At 48.1% G+C, this 19810-nt stretch overlaps 11 protein-coding genes across 11 annotated transcripts; 2 read left to right on the plus strand and 9 right to left on the minus strand.

Moving 5' to 3' along the window:
- The first annotated feature begins 423 nt into the window (after positions 1-423).
- Positions 424-1529, plus strand: BU24DRAFT_427280 (uncharacterized protein). Its single transcript, XM_033529185.1, has 3 exons — positions 424-835; positions 894-941; positions 991-1529. Exons 1-3 carry the CDS (start codon positions 719-721, stop codon positions 1114-1116), a joined length of 291 nt encoding a protein of 96 aa, XP_033379407.1. The 5' UTR covers positions 424-718; the 3' UTR covers positions 1117-1529.
- A 1050-nt stretch (positions 1530-2579) lies between these two features.
- BU24DRAFT_315714 (GTP cyclohydrolase subunit MoaC) lies at positions 2580-3068 on the minus strand (the record flags this gene model as incomplete). The annotated part of the gene is made up of 1 exon (XM_033522875.1): positions 2580-3068. A coding segment is annotated over one exon (489 nt), but the record flags the coding sequence as incomplete, so codon positions are not given.
- Positions 3069-4640: 1572 nt separating this feature from the next.
- BU24DRAFT_427282 (molybdenum cofactor biosynthesis prote) lies at positions 4641-6496 on the minus strand. Its single transcript, XM_033529186.1, has 2 exons — positions 5984-6496; positions 4641-5933 (listed from the first exon to the last, which is right to left on the minus strand). Exons 1-2 carry the CDS (start codon positions 6333-6335, stop codon positions 4924-4926), a joined length of 1362 nt encoding a protein of 453 aa, XP_033379409.1. The 5' UTR covers positions 6336-6496; the 3' UTR covers positions 4641-4923.
- A 1034-nt stretch (positions 6497-7530) lies between these two features.
- Positions 7531-9590, minus strand: BU24DRAFT_427284 (GMC oxidoreductase). The gene has a single exon (XM_033529187.1). It carries the CDS (start codon positions 9314-9316, stop codon positions 7640-7642), a length of 1677 nt encoding a protein of 558 aa, XP_033379410.1. The 5' UTR covers positions 9317-9590; the 3' UTR covers positions 7531-7639.
- Positions 9591-9719: 129 nt separating this feature from the next.
- Positions 9720-10632, plus strand: BU24DRAFT_52556 (uncharacterized protein). The gene is made up of 2 exons (XM_033534360.1): positions 9720-10454; positions 10503-10632. The coding sequence occupies exon 1, from the start codon at positions 9770-9772 to the stop codon at positions 10427-10429; it is 660 nt and encodes a 219-aa protein (XP_033379411.1). The 5' UTR covers positions 9720-9769; the 3' UTR covers positions 10430-10454; positions 10503-10632.
- A 154-nt stretch (positions 10633-10786) lies between these two features.
- On the minus strand, positions 10787-11548 carry BU24DRAFT_413754 (uncharacterized protein; the record flags this gene model as incomplete). Its single annotated transcript, XM_033526176.1, has 1 exon — positions 10787-11548. The coding sequence occupies one exon, from the start codon at positions 11546-11548 to the stop codon at positions 10787-10789; it is 762 nt and encodes a 253-aa protein (XP_033379412.1).
- A 1244-nt stretch (positions 11549-12792) lies between these two features.
- BU24DRAFT_496203 (uncharacterized protein) lies at positions 12793-13488 on the minus strand (the record flags this gene model as incomplete). Its single annotated transcript, XM_033534183.1, has 1 exon — positions 12793-13488. One exon carries the CDS (start codon positions 13486-13488, stop codon positions 12910-12912), a length of 579 nt encoding a protein of 192 aa, XP_033379413.1. The 3' UTR covers positions 12793-12909.
- Positions 13489-14000: 512 nt separating this feature from the next.
- BU24DRAFT_466806 (uncharacterized protein) lies at positions 14001-14426 on the minus strand (the record flags this gene model as incomplete). Its single annotated transcript, XM_033532400.1, has 1 exon — positions 14001-14426. One exon carries the CDS (start codon positions 14424-14426, stop codon positions 14001-14003), a length of 426 nt encoding a protein of 141 aa, XP_033379414.1.
- Positions 14427-14843: 417 nt separating this feature from the next.
- BU24DRAFT_413757 (uncharacterized protein) lies at positions 14844-15353 on the minus strand (the record flags this gene model as incomplete). Its single annotated transcript, XM_033526177.1, has 1 exon — positions 14844-15353. One exon carries the CDS (start codon positions 15351-15353, stop codon positions 14844-14846), a length of 510 nt encoding a protein of 169 aa, XP_033379415.1.
- Positions 15354-15905: 552 nt separating this feature from the next.
- On the minus strand, positions 15906-16415 carry BU24DRAFT_413758 (uncharacterized protein; the record flags this gene model as incomplete). The annotated part of the gene is made up of 1 exon (XM_033526178.1): positions 15906-16415. One exon carries the CDS (start codon positions 16413-16415, stop codon positions 15906-15908), a length of 510 nt encoding a protein of 169 aa, XP_033379416.1.
- Positions 16416-16951: 536 nt separating this feature from the next.
- BU24DRAFT_377919 (2-isopropylmalate synthase) lies at positions 16952-19785 on the minus strand. The gene is made up of 3 exons (XM_033524655.1): positions 19214-19785; positions 17579-19156; positions 16952-17524 (listed from the first exon to the last, which is right to left on the minus strand). Exons 1-3 carry the CDS (start codon positions 19364-19366, stop codon positions 17366-17368), a joined length of 1890 nt encoding a protein of 629 aa, XP_033379417.1. The 5' UTR covers positions 19367-19785; the 3' UTR covers positions 16952-17365.
- Positions 19786-19810: the final 25 nt, after the last annotated feature.

Here is a 19810-nt window from a genome sequence, read left to right on the forward strand (position 1 = left end):
CATTCGCCGCGTGCACCTTAAATTGTGATCACCTTGAAGTCTTGCAGTAAGCCTTCAGGTTTTTGAAAGAAAAAGACATAATTGCCAAAATAATCATTAAGGGTCATTAATTGAATGGAGCTAGGTGTTCCAGATATTGATTCATGGGCCAGGGGTGGGTGGCGAAAGCGCAAACCTCAAAAACAATTGCAAGTCAGAAAGGCCGGAGCATATAGTGCTAGTAATAATGGCCCGGCTCAAAAGAAATGAAGGCGGAACATGAGGCGACCCGAAGATCTATTCAGAATGGATGCCGGATGAGGTGCAGATGGGAGACATTATTGTTGTTCGACTGGGTGGGTATCTCTTCGTTGGGCATCGTTGGGTCTCTGGGGTGAGGCGAGCCGACGCCGCCTCATTCTCTTAACTAGGACAAGGAGTGCAGCGCTTGAGGGCGTCAATGCACACAAATAAGACGTTACAGCCCGATGGGTGTCCTTTGAAAAGTATAGCCTACCGGTGAACTTCGAATTCAGATAACAATCGTCCTGCTTCATCGTCCTTGAAATTATATAAACACTGATGGTCCTCCAAAGCTCGGATATCAGACAACACATATACTAAGGATTCCTTGCGTCAAGATCGGCTGTTTGTGTCTATCATTTACCTTTCTTTTCTTGCATTCACCATACGTTTCAACCATACGTTCTTACTATACGTTTTATTTTATTTTTCCATTATGTCCGCGACAAATCAGTACTTTCTTCCAGGGTTCGGCATCTCGAGAGCGGTAATCCAGTCTGAGATACGATACCACTGCGGGCCAGATGCAATCGTAAGACCTTATACTCTCCAGGTATGAGATGTTGATCGCCAAGTCTAAGTTACCACACCATGACTGATCGATTGCTTAGGGCCGCGACGGATTCCTTGTAACAGCTTCAGGGCCTCAGTTGACTAAGGTAAGTACCAAATTGTTATGGGGGACTTATTGGCTGATCAACATGAAAGCATCAAATCGAAGACATCAAAGCTGCTTCTCGACACTATGAAGAGAAACAATCTCGCCGAGCGGACGAAGTCGACGTTTTCGTTAATCAACCAATACAAGTCCACCAAAGAATGCGAAGATACTAAACATACGTCAATCATGATCCCAACTGTTGCAAGCGAAATACGTGGAATAATTACGACGCTGGCGTTCGGCAGGAGAAATTGCTATTTAATCGGTCTTCTGCTTTGTGATTCTCGTTTTGATAAAATCGGAAACTTCGCGAATCACGTTGATTTTGTCCCCCATCCCAGCACTCAGAACATACGTCCTTGTTTTCCTTGCGATTCGGGGGGAGTTAGACGGCGAAGATCGGGGCCATCCGGAGCCTCTGGGATAACGGCCTGTGTCGGATTTCTGTATGGTGTTTTGTTGTTGATATATCCTTTCATATCTCGGTTCTATGTTTGTTGTATGCTATATCGTAATGCCAAAGCTCGCTATTCGTAGGGCAATGATGCCTACGCTCGAATCATGCATAATTGGCTCTTTGTACGACTGTCCTCTCATTCACCTATGATGAATTTTAGGTAAGAGATTGGCTGCCTACAAGTTAGTAAGATATGTCTTACTCTGTCACTTGTGATCATTTCTATGCTTTGTCTTCGTGGGGGCCTTCTTGTTATGTCCGACTGTGGCTAATCTTTTTAGGGCTGCGAGAACGTCGAACATCCGACGCACTGAATGAGGCTGAACTCAAAGCGACCATTCAGAGAGCGGGCCGAAACAGGTAGCTGAATCTCTATTTTTCAAGACGGGGTATCATACCTGAAGCACCTATCAAACCAGCTAGTGTCTGAATATTCCAATCTGAATACAATCTCGACTAACAATATGAACAGAGAACCATGCGAGCCGCAAACCTATTGCGCTGGTACTGAAATGCGAATGGATTTACGTGGCTTTTCTCAACCAGCCTACAAATCTTACACGCAGTCTTATCTGCTTATTCACTAGTCGCTTCGTCGTACATGCATTACAGCTCAGCTCCCTCTCCTACATGACTTCACAATAGAGGTGAGATCGAATGGTAGGCTTGGAGATGAAGCTTAGCCGCCTTCTCTACACGATACCAAAGGAGAAGCGGGGAGCAAATAGTAGATTTGCGCGTTCCTTCACAATGCGTCCATGCGGCGAAGACACAGCTGAATGCATAATAATGTTATTGGACTATGTCCCAACCAGGCAGACGTCGCCCTGTATTCATTCTACCTCACCGGTTTTTCGTACTTCCTTCAGAGTCCAGATGTGTGCATTGCAAGATACTTCTCGGTATGGAGTAATATCGGGGTATCCATGGTCCACACATTTGCGTTGATACGATGCCTCAACATTGGCGGTAAGTCCAACAGAAACAATGTAATGTAACATTTAACAGCGAGCAGCTATTGTTGACTGAGAATGTTCATGGTCTTGCTACTCTTGTGGCTCGCATGCCACGCTATGATTGATACATAGGGCTCATTAACTCTATTTCTAATCACCCATATCTTACAATTCTCTCGGCCGAGTATCATGATCCTTCTACAGTAGGACTTACCCAACCCTCCTCCTTCCAAGTCCCACTTCTCCCACCTTCCTTAAGCACGACCCTCACGTCAGTAAACCGCATGCCCTTGTCCACCGCCTTACACATATCTACCACCGTAAGCCCTGCGCCCATAACTGCAGTCAATGCTTCCATTTCAACGCCCGTGGGACCCGTGCAAGCCACTTTCGCCTCGACATGTACGCCGCCGAATTGACGGGAGGCATCAGCATCTAGTAGCCTCAACTCGACGCTGACGTGCGTCAGGGCAATGGGGTGGCATAGTGGGATGAGAGTTGGGGTGGCTTTTGCTGCCATGATTCCTGCGATCCGAGAGACGGATAGTACGTCTCCTTTCTTGAGGGCGTTCATTTTGACCAGAGAGAGTGGTTGGGAGTTGGAGAAGTGTACTATGCCTACGGCAATGGCGGTGCGGACAGTATCTGGTTTGGAGGAGACGGAGACCATGTGCGCAGACCCTGAAGGTGTGAGATGAGGTAGCGCGTTTGGCTCTGGTGGTGTTGTGGTTGATTTGACCTTATCTGAGTCGATAGTGGGTCCACTTGGATATTTCGACTCCTTGGAAACAGGCGGTGGGCGTGCGGATGTGGAGTATTGTCGAGACGGAAGTTGGGCGCGTCTGAATGATTGTCGTTGGCGTATTGGAAAACCCCTTTCCGGCTGCGCATGCAGAAGCTTTTCTTCTCGTTGGAAATCTAGACGTTGTTCGCTCTGGGTATCTTTCAGCCAGCTTCCGATGGAGGCATCTATCTCGTCCCATTTCAACTCTCCTTCTGCATGTCCATCTACCCGCATCTTACGACGGAAAACGGCGTCAAACCTCATCGCCATTCGCTCTGCTGCTTCTTTGCTGAGTTTGTGGTCTCTTAGGAATTCAGCTAGAACGTTTTCTAAGAGCGGGTCTACTTCAATATCCATATGGTCGAAGCGTGTTTGGTATTTGTTCCAAAGAATCTTGGTCCACAATCGCAGTGTTCTCACATTCTGCGACTCCCATACATTGTAAGGGAGATAGTCGATTTGCGGGTATGGATGTTTAAGCCGCTGATGTAATTCGAATAATTGAGACTGAAGTTGTGGAACAGGAGCTTCGAGGTCAATCGCCAGGTATGAATCTACTAGAAGCAAGGGAGACTTGACATCCCCGTAAAGCTTTTCATGAGTGATATGATTCGATTTCGAAGGCTGGACAATTTCACCAATAGGCGAAGTGACCGGAGGCCCAGGTGTGAGTTGTGATGAAGGCTGCATCAGGTCTGATGCTTCTGGATCCTTGCCGTCCTCCCAACCCTGAATATTTCCTAGTTTCGCGTCCTTCAACTCTTCCAAAGCCTCGCCTCGTTGTTTCAAGTCCTCCAGTCTGGCCTGCTTCTCTTTTTCGTTTTCTTGCACGCGGATCAACTGCGTTCTAAACCCAGTCAATATGTCCTGCAGCTCGAGGACGTTTTGCTCATGTATGTCTTGAGTGCGCTTCTCAATGGCGCGTTCGACAACTTCTCGTGGGAATTTCTCATGATCTTGAGTGATCGTTGGGTTCTCCTCCAGTGTCTTGACGGCCAAGTATGCCCGCTTTCGCAACCGCCACAAGGCCCGATCCGTCAAATGATCAAGATTTGCTTTGAGAGACGCTCTGTTTAAGAAGTCTTCCCATGGCGGAAAGGATATAGATGGAATGTGCGTCTTCTCGAGTACAAGGCGTGCGTCCAGAAGATCTATTTTGGATTCGAGGGCGGCAATGACATCTTTCAACTCTGATGACACAGGACCGACGGAATGTTCTCTGCCAATCATATCGCTCATCAACGTTCCCACGGCATCTGTTCTTCGTTTTTTTATGCCTCTTTGCTCGTTGACGTTCTCTATAGGCTCTGGGAAGCCTTTCCCGCCATTTGGGAAGTCGTTTCCTCTGTGCCCATGAAGAAAGAAGGCGTGAGTGGGTGATCCAGTCGGGGCTCGTTCTACAGTTGCATTCAACAAGTCATTTGCAGTCCGTGACGTAGAAAAGTAACGAGTATTTGAGGTAGGAAATGATCCCATTGATGAGTGCAAAATTGGCAGGTTCGGGTTCATGGCCGACCATGGTCGCACTATCGTAGGGGTAGGAGCAAACGCATGATGTGGAACTCGATGTTGAGCTTTCGTAGGTGGCCCTACATAACCATCAGCATGGGACATCACGTAAGGGTTGTTCTAGTAGACAAGTCGTAATCAACTCAATTTTGAATACGCCAATATATCCAATACGACCAATGAATCCCATCTGATTCAAACGCCACCAATGCTGTAATGACCGCCGTGGTATCGCATCCGTCCCTCAAGATCCCAAATAATGAAAACGTCAAGATCACCCACCAATTAATATCATCGGCCTGTTCTCCATATTTTCGAGATCACCGATATCTGCGTGTTTCTCTGCTTTCCGCTTGACAGCGGCTCCAATGACGTTGAGAAGCTCCCTTTCTCGCTCGCCCCACCCCAGGATCGTTTCATCGCTGAGACGCCCGTCTCGACGATCCATTTCAATTTGCTTTATTCGTTCAAAAGCTTCCTGATCTATGGGCTCACCACCATTATCTTTGCGAAGCAGGTCGCGCAGGGAGACTTCTGCGTTGCCGTGGAGGCAAACCTTAAGATTACCATCGCTAGTGATGCGCAGACGATTGCAAGATCCACAAAAGTCGTTGGTCATACTTGTGATAAAGCCCACTCTGCCGACAAATCCAGGAACGTGGTATGTCTTGCTTGTGTCGTTCTTGTGCCCGGCGACTGATCTCAAGCCTGGATACTTTGTTCTGATAATGTCTACCATCTCTTGAAAACTGATCATCTTTCCTGGACTCCACTTGTTTCCACCAAATGGCATATACTCGATAAAGCGCACTTCGATATCCTTTTCGCGGCCAAGTTCGACAAATGGTATGATATCTCGTTCGTTGAGTCCACGCATAACCACGCAGTTGACCTTGAGCTTGAGGTTGGCACCCAACCTTTTCATCTCTAGGACACGGTCGATACACTTCATGACAGCATCAAAGCCGTTCCTCCTCGTCATTATCTGGAACTGGAAGGGATCCAGTGTATCCAAACTGAGATTTATACCCGTCAATCCGGCCTCAACCATGGTGTCCAATTTACGGTACAGAGAAATTCCATTTGTAGTTATGGCCAGCTCCTTCAGGCCTTTCGGGCGAAGTGAACCAATCGATTGCATCAAGGGAACGATATCGCGGCGTACAGTCGGCTCGCCTCCGGTTAAACGTATTTTCGTGACGCCTTGCGAGACGAATAATGAGGAGAGATAAAAGATTTCGGGTGTGGTGAGCAAATGCGCTGGGGGAGAAAGAGGTACACCCTCTGTTGATGTTAGCTTGTAGAACTTTGGATAGACGATGAGACAGCCATACCTTCTGGCATACAGTACAAACATCGTAAATTACAGCGCTCCGTTATACTGATCCGTAGATAATCATGCTGCCTGTTGAAGGTATCCGTTAGGAATTCAGAGAAAGGTTTCGCTTTTCGTATCGCCTCTTTGCGTTTCTCTATATTTTGGATCGGCGGCGGAGGTGCTCGAGGTCTGAATGGGCCAGGGTAGTCTCTAACAGTGTCTCCAGGAGGATTACTCGTCGCCGCCGTCGTTATGTTCCTGCTCCGTATGGAGCTTGTGCAAGTTGTGACTCTGCGAAGGCTATCGCCACATTTCGCAGCGCGACGTAATGTCGTCGTTCCGGGCCGGATCGAGACCATAGGCGCCATTGTGAGAAGACGAAGACTGATCGTCTAACATCTAGAAAGTAAGAACATGGAACAGTGCGGAATATGTACAGAGCTCTCCCAACCGTTTTGTCAACGACACCGCATCGCAATCCGCCGGATTTTGGTTGGTAGAATGCAGAGGTAACGCACGGACTTCTCCGGGAGTCCCGCAACACGAATGAGGGGTCAGGCTGAGGCCCCCATTCAACGTCACATTGGATACTATGTACCGTCATAAAATGCACACATCTTTATTGCTCAGTAACTATTGGCCCGATATCGATACCTAGACCATACGAGATAGGTATCATGTTACATATCGATCAAGCCACTCATTCATTCTGCTATGTCAGATTCCCAACGAGTAGCAGTGACAGTACCTCGTAACATCTGGCGGCAGATTCCCGTCAAACTTTGCAAGCCGATTACATACATATCATTATTCAATTCCTCCCATATGCCCAAATTCCGGATCCCACCTGATACTGGCCGAAGATAAGGGACTAATCATAATTTTTATGAAGTACATCTTGATAAAGACACGAATACTACGCATAGGCTTTGGAGTGACCAATGATTCTAGTGACGCTATTTGCGCATCATATCGTTACTAGAGGAATCGAACTTGTGAAGACTCGCTGTACGGTACTCGTAAGAAGATCACCGGCTTAAGAGGTTCCATTAACGAATGCCATAGTCTTCATTCAGCGCGACCATTCCAATATCACTGCATCTATTCGCATCTGTCGAAGGAACGTCCTTGGCGCGTGCAACTCCTCCATGCAAGGAATGGGATGAATAAGCAGTGGAGGGGGCCGGCTGATATTAAGTTTCCGTCGCGAACCTGGCGAATCTCGCACATATGTCGGTCATCTTCGTATTTGTCGTTAGCCCTACCGGGTTTACCGCCGGTGCTGTGCTCAATAAGGGACAAAGTCCACTTTGAACCCATTATGAGTCTATGGGGTAGTATGGTTGAGGTTATTTCCGCTCCTTGACATAGCTAAATATAGGATTAATCCGTAGCCTTGTGTACCGGAACAGACGTTCAATATTGCATCATACGTTATGTTGGAGCGAGGTCGCAGCAATTCAAGGCAGTGGATCTGAGGATGGTCACACAAGCTCAGTACCGTGTTTGAGTAATGTAGGACAATCGGCCTTCATTCCGTCGTTTTATTAAAATAGACCTATGTACATCAAGCTGTCTAAACTCGAAGTTGTGGCTTTGATGGCGGAAGCTAAATCAGTAGTTATATTGACAGCTACGATGTCTTCTGATTTCCTTTGATAATCTAAGAACCTCAAGTTTCAGCCTGGCCAGCAATCAAATCTGCACACAGTTCTGCCAACGCGTAGATAGTCTGCATCGGCATTGCCCCGAGAGGTTCCGGAAAGACACTCGCATCACAAACCCTCAAACCCTTTACACCTTTCACACGAAACTCAGTGTCCAGCACCTTCCCCAATGCACATGTCCCCATCGGATGCGAAATGGTACTCACATACCGACGAACCCTTGCATCGATCTCCCCATCCGTGCTTTTACTTGTCAGCGCTGGGTGTCCATGATCAAGCGGCGGTGCTTCGCCGTCCAGTTCTGAAGCGAGTGGTTCGGTCTCAACAAGCCGTAGAACGTCTCGTATTGCCCGGCGTATTATGTAGCGATCTGTGTTCGTAGACATGAACTTTGGATCTATGATAGGTTCGTCTTTTGGATTGGCGGATTTGAGCGCGATGGTCCCGCGTGAGACTGGCAGGAGATGTAAAGCAACAAATGAGACATGTGTTCCGGCCATAATACCAATGTCAGGGTTGGCTAGGGGATTTGCTTGGATGGGGAAGTAAATCGGCATGGTCATTGTATGGCATCTTTTGTTTCCCAACAAAGAATGTGTTTCGTCAGCTACCCCAGGAAGGCCATCGGAGGTAAGAATTGGCGAAAGTTCAGAGGCAGGTATATGTGAAAATATGTTAAACTCCCAAGGAGTGCCGTGCCCAAACTCAGGTTTCATTGTACCATTGAATGGTAAAGCTTGCCCCTTTTTAGGATCTCTGAGCTTGAAGAATAAGGTAAGCTGAGAGTGGTCGTGTAGATTTTGCCCGACAGCTGGCGAGTTTAGTATTTGTGGGATTCTATGCTTCTCCAATTCTTCTCTAGGACCAATTCCAGATAGAAGAAGAATTTGAGGTGTTTTATGGGCTCCACAGCTGATGATGACCTCTCTTCTGGAGTGGAATTTCTGCCCAGAAACCAATTCGAGTCCCTTTGCAGTACCCGTTGTATCGACGATGATCCGAGCAACTGGACTATCGCACTCGACGTGCACTCTCGTAAGATCATAGACCTTCGCACTCTGTTGCCGTTCGGACTTCGAGGGCGAAATAATACGAAAATTTTGAGTCAAGTCGCTGACTCCAGTTGGGTCGCCATTGGCAGAGTCAGGATTGTATGGAATCCCAAGTCTTTCCGCACTCTGCAATATTGGCTGCCTCAGAGGGTATTCTCGCCCACCAACCGTACGAAAGGGACCACTAAAGCCGTGATACTTCGAACCAGCATTCACGTCCCAGTGATTTTCAAGTCTCTTGAAGTAAGGTAGCAACTTTTCGAACGTGAATCTGGAATGTCCGGCCGCTTTGGCGATGACATCATAGTCTGTCCTCGAGGCTCTCATCCATACACCCACATTAGTACCACTAGATCCAGAAAGCAGACGGCCTGCTAGATTAGCTGGGACGACTCGGTCGTCAAGGTGGACTTGAGGCGTTGTTTGATAATCAACGAGAAGACCTTCTTGAATGAGAGAGGGCCAAAGGTTGGGATCATTGACTTTAGGGTGATGAGTGGCATCTGGACCGGACTCGAACAATGCAATCTTGCAATTAGGAAGATACTTGCTCAGACGGGATGCAATAGCCACTCCTGCGGTGCCTCCTCCAACGACGATGTAATCAAATACTGAGCCTTGGTCAGGCATGCTGTACACTGCTCCGTAGTAGTCCAAGAGATCTCACAGATAGGGGGAAGAATTATTGTTACCTGAAATCAGTACGTTCGGACTACATTTATACTCCCTGCGAAAGTACAAATGAATCGTGCATACAAGCTCATTGCTTCATGCCCCGCATCGGCAAATGAGGTGGACATATCGAGGTAGATGACCTCTCTTTTTCAACGCCCACGTTAACACAGACATTCAGGCACTCACGTATCATCTCAGTGGACAAGAACTTCATAGAACTATCAAATTCTTCTTTCCTTACATTTGCAAGCAGGAGCTGGACGGTTCAATCTCAAAGTGACAATCCAGAATGGTGGGGCCGCTAGACCTTTTTAAGACTAGACCCAGAGCAACTGCAAGTTCTCCTTGATGCCAGCAGCATACACCGTCGCCTCCTACTAACCCAAAGACAAGGATTTCCTTTATAAAATGGCGAAAAATCCAGAAAACGTAAACAATGAAGATACACCCGAAGTTAAGCCAGCCGAACTTCAGACCAAGCTTTGCGAAATCTGTGACAAAGTCGGCTCAACTCGTTGTGGCGCCTGCAAGGTCTCACGATACTGCTCGGGATCCTGCCAGAAGGAAGGCTGGAGCAAACATAAGCTAGTATGTAAAAGCTTCCAAGAATACTCGGATTTTGGTCGTCCGCCATCAAAAGGTCCTGGCTCGATCTTTCGTCGCGCTGTCCTCTTCCATCCTGACGAGGAGAAGCCTCGCTTCGTTTGGGTGGAGTTTAAGAGAGAAGATATATTTGGCGATGGACTGCTATACGACAACCCTCAATTGAAAGGATTCGGGATTGATGCGGGCGGTATTCATTACATTCTAGAGAATGCACGGCTCGGACGCGAGTTACCACATTGCCTCTTGGTTCGATATCGAGATAATTTCATGAACGATGGATCGAAGGTTAACAAGGCTATCTGGAAAACGTTGAGAAGCGATGTCAAAAATAAAACAAGAGATTGGAGAGGTCCAGTTCTGGTGTATGGTCTAGAAGGGGTAGATCATGAGCCAGTACCGAGCATCGACCTTGACACCAGTGACTTCAGAGACATTGTGGATTGGTTGAACACTCGCGAATGAAGACACGTATAACATCTTCAACGCTGTAAGCAAACGATATCCCTGTTTTATAATGTGTCTAATTGCCCAAAAGTAGTCTTGCAGCTCTGTACAACTTTCCATCCTTCATAGACTGCAGTTGTCCTTCAGGATGCCCCAATCGCTCACGATCGCGATCGGACATCGCGCCAAGCTCCCCACCCGATAATCATCAAGGAACACTACAATATTTGAGCTCTTTGACATGTCATACTGTGCTCAATATAAGTTCCGATGAAGTTGAACCCTTCCTTGCATGTTCATGTGTACAAAGGCTGTATCTTGAACGCTGAAAGAATGCCTTAGATGAAGATTTTCTACTGGTTGTAAGACCAGCTATCAAATTAGTCCTAGGGACAAAACAAAGAGCCACGATATTGAAACTTTCCAGCCTGGCGCAGCTCCCTCGCTTGATGTTGGTACCGTTGAATTTAAGCTCGCAGTCTGGCTTGCATTCGACGACAAAGATGTGGTAGTAAAAGCCACCGGCGGGGCGCCAGTGATGAAACTTCCATCAGTCACCGTAACGAAGACGGTCTCAGGACTGGGCCATAATGTCGGTGGCGAGGACATTGTATTTGTTATAGTTTGCTGCTCCGGTGGTGGTATCTCTCCATTCTCAGGGATGAACATGAAGTTCGGGCTGTAGCTGAGAACTGGATCTTTGTTCCCGATATCCGGCTTGATGTAGTCGTCCACATACATTTTGATCCAGTACACGCGCTCACCCCGCGGGAAATCGCTACCTGGCTTCGGTATCTGCCATTCGAAGGAGCCGTTGTTCGGTGCGTGGGATGCAATAGTGCCACAGAAAGGATTCACCCAGTGATAGCACAGGGATCCAAAGTCTCGAGAATATCCCCATGATGTTTTATCCCATAGTTCTAGAGTCACGTTCTCGAAGTGTTTGTCTGGTGTCCATTCGATCTTAAACGTGCCGCCTGGAATCAAGACGTCTTCACGGGTTGGACGGAAGATCGGTTGTTCGATGATTGATGGCTGTGTTGAAGATGGTGTAGGCGCTTGTGATGTTACTAGAGGAATGTTTGACAACAAAGCGGCTCCTTTGAGGAGATGCATGTACTTCCGACAAGGAAGCATTGCGCAATTGCAGCGACTTGTTGTCACACTTCGCCAATTGAAGCAATTGCTGAATTAAGCGAAGTGCAAGTCGTTGATTACCCGCAACATTCAAAGACACCAAATTCTTGAATATTGTCGCAGGTTGGTACTGAAGGACAGAAGACTGAATTTCGTCAGAGCAAAAGGACGTCAATCATCGTAACTTGGAAGCGACGATCGAGTCGACCATGCTCCCCGCACATCGCAGCGTAGCATCTTCTTATATTATTTTATTTCCCCAAGCAGGCTGTGACGGCACTTCGTACATTACCCCAACAACAGCCCTGGGTCGCATCGTGACCCAGTAATATGCACTCTCAATAACGAAGCCAGGCCACGACCCCAGACCGCTCGATGATTGGCGAATGGATCACGGACATAGATCTCATTACTAGGCTTATTGAGCTTGGCGTATTACGGATAGATCTCGAGAAAAGCTTCTTTGAAGATTTTTCTCAAGCTTTTTGGAAAACCTGCGTTCTAGATTTTGTCATCTTCTCGTAATACAAGGAGGATTGTCTGTGGGCGTTGGCAAGGTTGATGGCACGAGGCATTGATTGTGGTCAGGCTCATCCCCGCATACTTGGGCTAAATACCATGCGGTGTTTCCACACGGTCGGGATTAACACCTGGAAGAATCCTCATCCGATCGCCATTTAGACGCTCGTTTTATAGTGATCAGGATTCGCTTCAGATATTAATGGTGTCAGTTTTTCATCGGACAATCTGCACGCCCACCAAAACATATGTACACCATCGGCTTCTCACTCTCAGCACTTGTGTCAGCTTGGTTTTGATAAAATTTGACCTTCCTCGACACTAACCCAAAGTCTCTCATGAACAAGGAGGTCGTAGAATCTTCTTCTAAAGGAGTGAGCAGTTACTGTTTGTTAAGAATTCACTGGCTCTCGAGCACTGGCCGATCGAGTCACGATAGTTCAAGATGGAATGTAGCTTCTCGTAAACATGACTGACTCCCAATTCAGCATTGCCCTTTGATCAGAGAGCTCTTTCTTTCTCAGTCACCCAGATTATCACCCGACGGCCTCCAGACTCGGTGCATTCACCAGTAGTTCCCACTCGGAACAAAACACCCGAAAATTGTCGAGCCCCGAGGTAGGATCATGACGCCCATCAAAGCAGACAGCACCCAATCGCAACAGCCACAAAAAGTGCAAACATAACATTAGGGATGTTTGTGAACTTCATATCAGGAATGCGAGCCGCCACACTATTCTCAGCACCCTTCGACCTAAAGCACCCTTCATCAGCTCCAATACGTTTCCAAGTCGACAATACAAAGGGAAAAGGCTTCGTACACAAGTGAGAAAGATCACCACTCACCCACTCTTTCCTCCACCAGTAGTCTGTCCTCCAGCCGGTTTCCCAATCTTGATGTACCCATTCGACCCCGCGATCTTGACCTCAAAGTCCTCGACTTTGTAACCTTCGTTCTCCGCATTCTTCACTCCGACCTTCCCGCCCCAAAGCACGCACTTGATCATCGTCGTGCTGTCAGGATCCTTGCACGCGTCGCCGACATGCTGCAGGGGCGCCCGCTCGAAGAAGATGTTGAACGACGCACATCCGGAACGGATGTCGCACTGAGAGGAGCACTCGCTAGTGTTGTACGTGTCCAGCGGCACGAAACCAAGGTAGTCGGACGCGGTGCTCGAGGCGTGGAGGTTGGCGTAGGCTTGAGTGTAGCCAGAGGGCGTTGAAGCGGCTTTGGCGATCGTGAAGAGTTCGCGGGAGGCGAGGAAGGCGTCCGCTGTGTCGGGTGATGGGACGGGGCCGGCGCCATAGGGTAGAGGGTTGCAGTATTGGATCTCCGAGGATCGGGGCTGATGGTGAGGTGGTGAGGTCGACATTGCGAGAGCAGATGCGAGGGCGTAGCTCACTGCGACGGGATTGTACATCGTGGGATTATGTGTATCTGCGTACTGACGGGACTGAATAATAATGAAGGGACGGGGGAGAGGTGAAGTGAAGGCCACTTTGGCTTTTTCATTGAAATGTGAAAATTTTCAACTTATCAGAGACAACGCTGTCCCGAAGTTGAGTCCCGACTCTTCCATCCCAACAGTATGATTTTTCCAGACGTTGAGTTCTGACTGTTCCTTCCCAACAGTGTTAGCCAGATCAACGGTATATCAATATACTGGTAACCATACATCACATGTCCGTGTGCTGACAGCAATACAATATGACTGTCGTTACGATTCATTCATTCTTTATCGAATTACTTTCTCAACTGTTCCCTTCCATCTAACGTGGTACTCCCAATTCACGGGAGCCACATACCAGGAAACAAGAACCGCAAATGGCTAATGACGCACACATCTCTCCCTCGACCATGCTTCTCCCTTCCCACTTCTCCCAAAGAAGCCTCTACATCTGCGGCTCCAGCGTCCTCTTTGAGATCCATATTTCAATCGTCATCTCTATTAAACTCTCTTGCAGCCGATCTAAGGTCCATTCGACACTTATTTTCATACTCAAGTTGCTTCTTGGCAGAAGCCTCCGTTCTTTTAATCTCAGAAAAAGGATATTGGAGATCTTTTGCGCTCTTCTCCATCCAGAAGCATTTCCCGCTCTCGCATTCGAAGCTGCCGTCCAAGCACAGATGCTCGCACCGGAGATCAATCGTGACTAAATCCCAAGGTACAATGAGTGTTACGATGTCGTAATTGGTGGTGATGGTAGTGTCGCGCTCATCAGATGATGGATCTGCTGGGTATGGATCTGAAGATGCGATAGCGACGTCGAGAAAGCGCGGAGGTTCAATTTTGTATCTCACGCGATTGTATCGCTCCCACTCAGCCCTTTTGGCCTTGATTGCTTGCCATGTCGTCATGTTTAGAAGTATATGAGAATATTGTGGAACTATTGGAAAAAGTCGAGTTGGAAAATCCCAGGGAGGTCCTGGGCAAGGAAGGGAAGTCCTCTTTTTATAGCAGATATTTCAAATCCAACGGCATTATTACTAACTTGTCCCCTCCCCTTTTGTAGACTATAAATATCTCTCTTTGTTTATAACGTAAAGTTGTCTCTCTTGATCATAAAGTTAAATTATCTCTCTTTATCCACAAAGCAAACGATCTATTCTTGTTTACAAAGCAAACTCATTTATTCTTGATCACAAAGGGAACCCATCTCTCCCTCAACCGCCTCAGCCATCCCCATTCTCCCTCCCACAGAACCTCTTCTACCTCCCCCCTTCCCCTAAAGAAGCCTCTCCATCTGCGGCCCAAATAACACACACATCTCTCCCTTAACTATTCTTCTCCCTTCCCCTCTCCCCTAACGGAGCCTCTCTATCTGCGCCCTGACGCGAGAGAGTTCCATCCATACCTGAATCGCCATCTTTCCGACTCGTGAGAAGCTTTTCCTTAGCCGCGTACCACTTTTTAAAAAGCTCCCTTTCATAGTCACGTTCCTTATTTAATGAAGATTCCGTCCTTTTGACCTTCCAAATACGTTCTGGATCATCTATATGGCTCGCCTGCATCCAGAAGCATGTCCCGCTATCGCAATAATCGCTGCCATCCGGTAATATGTGCTCGTACCGGAGAGAAGTCGGGATTCTGTCCCACCGTTCACTGATTTGGAAGGAAGTGTGCTCGCCGCGCTTATGAGATGATGGACCCGCTGGGTATGGATCTGAATTTGCGATGCAGATGAAGAGAGATCGCCAATGCTGCTCATCATATCTCAAGCGTTGGTATCGTTCCCACTCAGCAACATCGGCCAAGAGTTCTTGTCGTTCTTGTAGTTCTGTCATATTGAGTCTTGGAGGAGAATGTTGCGTAAGTGTTGGAGAAACTGTTGAGTTTCTGAATCTCTGCGTCGACCTGGGGAAGGAAGGGAATATCTTGAAAGTATTGGAGAAACTGTTGAGTTTGTGAATCTCTGTGTTGACCTGGGCAAGGAAGGGATTACTCCTTTTTGTAGCAGATATCTAAATCTACAACGACACTATTGCCACCTTGTTCCCTCCCTTCTCAAAGATTAAAAATATCTCTCTCTTTGTTTATGAAGTCATGCTATTTCTCTTGTTCACAAAACGGGCTCATCTATTCTTGATCACAAAACAAACTCATCTATTCTTGACAACAAAGCGAGCTCATCCATTCTTTCATCACAAATCGAAATCATTAGCCTTGATCACAAAGCGAACCCATCTTCCAAGCTTCCAAAGTTAGCTCATCTCTCCCTCAACCGTCTCAGCCACCCCCATTCTCCCTCCCACGGAACCTCCCTCTCAACCTTCTTTCAACCCTCTCATTAACCTCTTGACCGTCCATCCGAACTCCTCCTCTACCCCTACCCCCCTCTACTTCCTCCTTGCCTCCTCAATCTTTCTCCTAGCCTCCTCCCCATAGTAACGCCAGTAATCGTCCTCAAATGTAATCGCATAGTACTGCTTGAACCAATTCTCCGTGGCGATTCTCGCCCAACCTGTCATTTTAACGCCCTTCGCAGTTCTGTCATGGGAAAGATTCAACTTGATCTGTTCCCACGACTCCGGGGAAAGCTTTCTCTTGATCTTATCCAACAGCCCCGTGAAAATCCAGAAACATTGCCCTCCTGAGCAACCATCGCTTTCTTTTTCGCAGATGTGGGTGCACCAGAGTTTGGTGGGGAGGTCCTTCCTGAGGAGTTTGCGTTCGAACGTGAGGAGGGGTTTGGAGGAGGTGGTGGAGGAGGAGGAGGAGGGGTAGGGGTCCGAGATGGCGATGGCGATGGTGAGGGTGATTTCTTGGCCTGGATCGTGGTCGCTGTCGAGGGGGTAGGGGTTGCTGGGTGTGTTGCCGCGGAAGACGGGTCCGATGCGCAGTGCCATGTTTTGTGAGGTTTTGTTGCTGAGAAGAAATGGAGAGATGTAGAAATGGAAGCGGGGGTTGGGTTGTTCGTTTGGGTGAATGTAGTCTCGTTCGGTGGGGGCCAGCGTGAATGCTTTATAGAATATAAGAGTTGAAGTCTCTATTTCTGTCGTAGTGAAGGGAGTGGAGTTGCGTCCTTTGTACAGTTCACAATGTCGCAGTCATATTAAAGCTAAGACATGATTGTGAACCTGTCTCGCCCGTGCACAGAATATTTCCAGTCATACACTTTTTGACAAGACAATCGAACAGCAGTTCTCAGGATTGTCAAATTGCACTGTGAATTTGAAGTGATTGTGTGGATGGCATGGAAGGTGAATAGAGACAAAGAGGGTCGGTTTTCTTTCAACATGGCATGGAGAGATTTTACTCGGTGCGTGTTCTTGGAAGCGATCACAGTTTTTAATGACAATCCAAAGCATCACATATTGACACAAAGACATGGTCTTGAAACAAAACGAAGACAAGAAAGTCAAGCATAGACAGACAGTATTGAATGCGTTTGAACATGATGATAATATTTGGTCCATCAGACTGACTACATACACACAATCTCCTTTCAAGGTTTTGATTCCAAAAAGAAGAAGAATGAGAACTTTTTCTCCTTCACTAGATGATCCTAGTGAGGAGTGAAAATAGCCTTTTTTTGTTCGGTCTCGATTCTGTATAGGAAACGAAACACATATCCTCATTGGAGTGAAAAACAACGCCGTCATTCTCCCTATGTGAAATGCGAAACAATATGCAAAAAAGGCACACCCATGATATAGGATTCCAAATCAGTTGTTCGCGTCTCTGACTTTTGAAAAAGGGAATATAACGAAAGTACAGATTTTTAGGTATGGGACTGCTCGGTTTTCTCTCTTTTTCTTCATCTTTTTGTTGTTAGCATTGCTTGCGTTGTTGCAATCTATTGCGTTCCGTTGACGCTGGCCTCAAGACGCTGCACGAGAGGGCTTCCGTTGGCAGGTTTGTGATCCTTTGGGCTCAAGTCACCGTTGGGAATATCCAGGGTATCGCTTCTCTTAGGGCGAAATGGAATTGGGGTTGTTGGTCTTGAGGAGAGGAACTGTGATGGGGTATTAGTAGGGTTGTGATAAGTCGGAGGCGGGGATGGAATTACCGAAGAGGCAGCACTGAGAAGAGCAATGAGGGAGGCTTGGACAACATCCTCATGGATGCCGACACCCCACACCTTTTGGGTGGAGCCGGCGGCCGTGCACTCAATGTATGTGGCGGCTTTCACGTTCTTGTGGCCACCAATGGCGTGCTCCTTGTAGTCTGCGACGTCGAGATCGATACCTAGACGCTTAAGGGCGTCTGCGAGGGAGGAAATCGCACCGTTGCCGACGCCCTCGATGGTGTGCTCCTGGCCGTCGATTTCGATGACACCCCTGAATCTTCGCTGTAGATTGCGGTTGCTCTGCGTCTTTCCAGCCTCTGGCGGGGCGGGAGATTTGGAGCGGTCGGTGGTAATATCGTAATCGACGAGGGAGAATCGATTGTTCCTCTTGAGGTGGTAGGCGTCCTCGAACAGTTTTGTGATTTCCGTAGGAAGGAGCTCGCGACCCAAGTTGTCGGTCTCGCGCTGGACGATCTTGGAGAAGGCGACTTGCAGACCACGGGGAAGGTCAAGCTCAAGCTGTCGGAGGATGATCCAGGCAACGCCTCCCTTGCCACTCTGGGAGTTGACACGAATGACGGCTTCATATGTACGGCCGATATCTTGGGGATCGAGAGGTAAATATGGGACCTGCCAATGATTGTCGTCTGTGTCGCCCTCCACCTTTCGCAAGTGGAATCCCTTCTTGATGGCATCTTGGTGAGAACCACTGAAGGCGCATACAACAAGCTGACCACCGTATGGGGCGCGAGGATGCACGGGGATCTTGTTACTAGATTCGACCACGTCGATAACGGACTTGAGGTCGGAGAAGTCGATACCGGGGTGGATGCCTTGTGTGTAGAGGTTGAGGGCCAGTGTCACGAGATCAACGTTTCCGGTTCTTTCGCCATTTCCGAAGAGAGTTCCCTCCACCCGGTCGGCACCGGCCATTTGGGCCAATTCCGCGGCAGCCACGGCGCATCCACGATCGTTATGGGGGTGGAGAGAAACGCAGACCTTGTTGCGCTCGGAGATATTCCTGCAGAAGTACTCAATCTGATCAGCGTAAACGTTTGGCGTGGACATCTCGACTGTTGCGGGAAGGTTGAAGATGATGGGATTCTCCTCGGTGGGTCCCCATGCCTCCTTCACAGCCTCGCAGACCTCGAGCGCAAAGTCCGGATCAGTATCTGAGAATGTCTCGGGCGAGAATTCGTAGGCCCATTCTGTTCCTGCCTGGCTCGGGTCATCCTTTGTAATCGATCGCGCATACTTTGTACATTCCACCGCGAGGGCCTTGCTCTCTGCATTGTTCATGTTGAAAACGATCTTCTGGAAGCATGGGCTCGTGGCGAGGTAGAGATGGAGGAGAGCTTTCTTTGCACCCTTGAGGGATTCGACGGTTCGGGTAATGAGTTCCTTTCGGCATGGTGAGAGGACTTGCACCCAGACGTCGTCTGGAACTGCGCCGGGAGTCTCGATTAAACGTCTTGTGAAGTCGAAGTCGGTTTGTGAGGCAGAGGGAAAGGAGACTTCGATTTCCTTGTAGCCGAGCTGTACGAGCATTTGGAAGTACTTCCACTTCTGCTCTCCATCCTGTAATGCACTTGATCAGTCCACGATGCTTATGCTCAATTGCTCGGGGTGACGTACCATGGGATCGACCAAGGATTGGTTACCGTCACGGAGGTCCGTCGACAGCCATCGCGGCGGCTTGTCGATTGTCTTGGATGGCCACGACCTGTCCGGGAGGTTCAGTGGCGCAAACTTCTTGTACTTTTTCGAGGGGTCTTTGAGCATCGGCATTGTGAGGTTGAAATTTGGTGGCGGCGGTGGGGTATCTGCAAAGGGGAATGTAGAAAAAGGAAAAAAGAGAACAGGCCACGAGGGAGGTATCGGATTAAAAATAATTCAAGGGAGGAAGGCTTTGGATTGAAGTGAATGTAAGAGTCAAAGGGTGCGTAGAGGAGTCACAATTCACAAATTTCTGGCTGGGTAGTGCAAAAACCGGCGCCTTCGGTTTATGACGGCAGAGGTAGGAACGTGAGAGGGACAAAGTGGAGTGGAGAGAAGAAGAAGGAAAAGCGTCCCACAAGAACTGCCAATCGATGTGAATCAATTAGCCAGTCAGCTACGACTATGAGGAAGATGTGACTCTTTCCTTTACGAGCAGCAAATGATGATGATAACTACTCGTAATAGTAATAGTTAAAGTGAAGCGTGCGTGTTACGCCCTACAGGCGCGACATT

Source organism: Aaosphaeria arxii (assembly GCF_010015735.1).
Source record: "Aaosphaeria arxii CBS 175.79 unplaced genomic scaffold BU24scaffold_10, whole genome shotgun sequence".
Classification (NCBI taxonomy): domain Eukaryota; kingdom Fungi; phylum Ascomycota; class Dothideomycetes; order Pleosporales; genus Aaosphaeria; species Aaosphaeria arxii.

Excerpts from the sequence above, each read along its gene's own strand:
- BU24DRAFT_427280 (XM_033529185.1), top strand. The coding sequence starts at position 719 with ATGTCCGCGACAAATCAGTACTTTCTTCCAGGGTTCGGCATCTCGAGA. Across the intron at positions 836-893 it reads TAAGACCTTATACTCTCCAG|GGCCGCGACGGATTCCTTGT; the intron begins GTATGAGATGTT and ends TCGATTGCTTAG. Across the intron at positions 942-990 it reads CAGGGCCTCAGTTGACTAAG|CATCAAATCGAAGACATCAA; the intron begins GTAAGTACCAAA and ends TCAACATGAAAG.
- BU24DRAFT_427282 (XM_033529186.1), bottom strand. The coding sequence starts at position 6,335 with ATGGCGCCTATGGTCTCGATCCGGCCCGGAACGACGACATTACGTCGC. Across the intron at positions 5,934-5,983 it reads TTTGTACTGTATGCCAGAAG|AGGGTGTACCTCTTTCTCCC; the intron begins GTATGGCTGTCT and ends TAACATCAACAG.
- BU24DRAFT_427284 (XM_033529187.1), bottom strand. The coding sequence starts at position 9,316 with ATGCCTGACCAAGGCTCAGTATTTGATTACATCGTCGTTGGAGGAGGC.
- BU24DRAFT_52556 (XM_033534360.1), top strand. The coding sequence starts at position 9,770 with ATGGCGAAAAATCCAGAAAACGTAAACAATGAAGATACACCCGAAGTT.
- BU24DRAFT_377919 (XM_033524655.1), bottom strand. The coding sequence starts at position 19,366 with ATGCCGATGCTCAAAGACCCCTCGAAAAAGTACAAGAAGTTTGCGCCA. Across the intron at positions 19,157-19,213 it reads AATCCTTGGTCGATCCCATG|GATGGAGAGCAGAAGTGGAA; the intron begins GTACGTCACCCC and ends AGTGCATTACAG. Across the intron at positions 17,525-17,578 it reads TTCTCAGTGCTGCCTCTTCG|TTCCTCTCCTCAAGACCAAC; the intron begins GTAATTCCATCC and ends ACCCCATCACAG.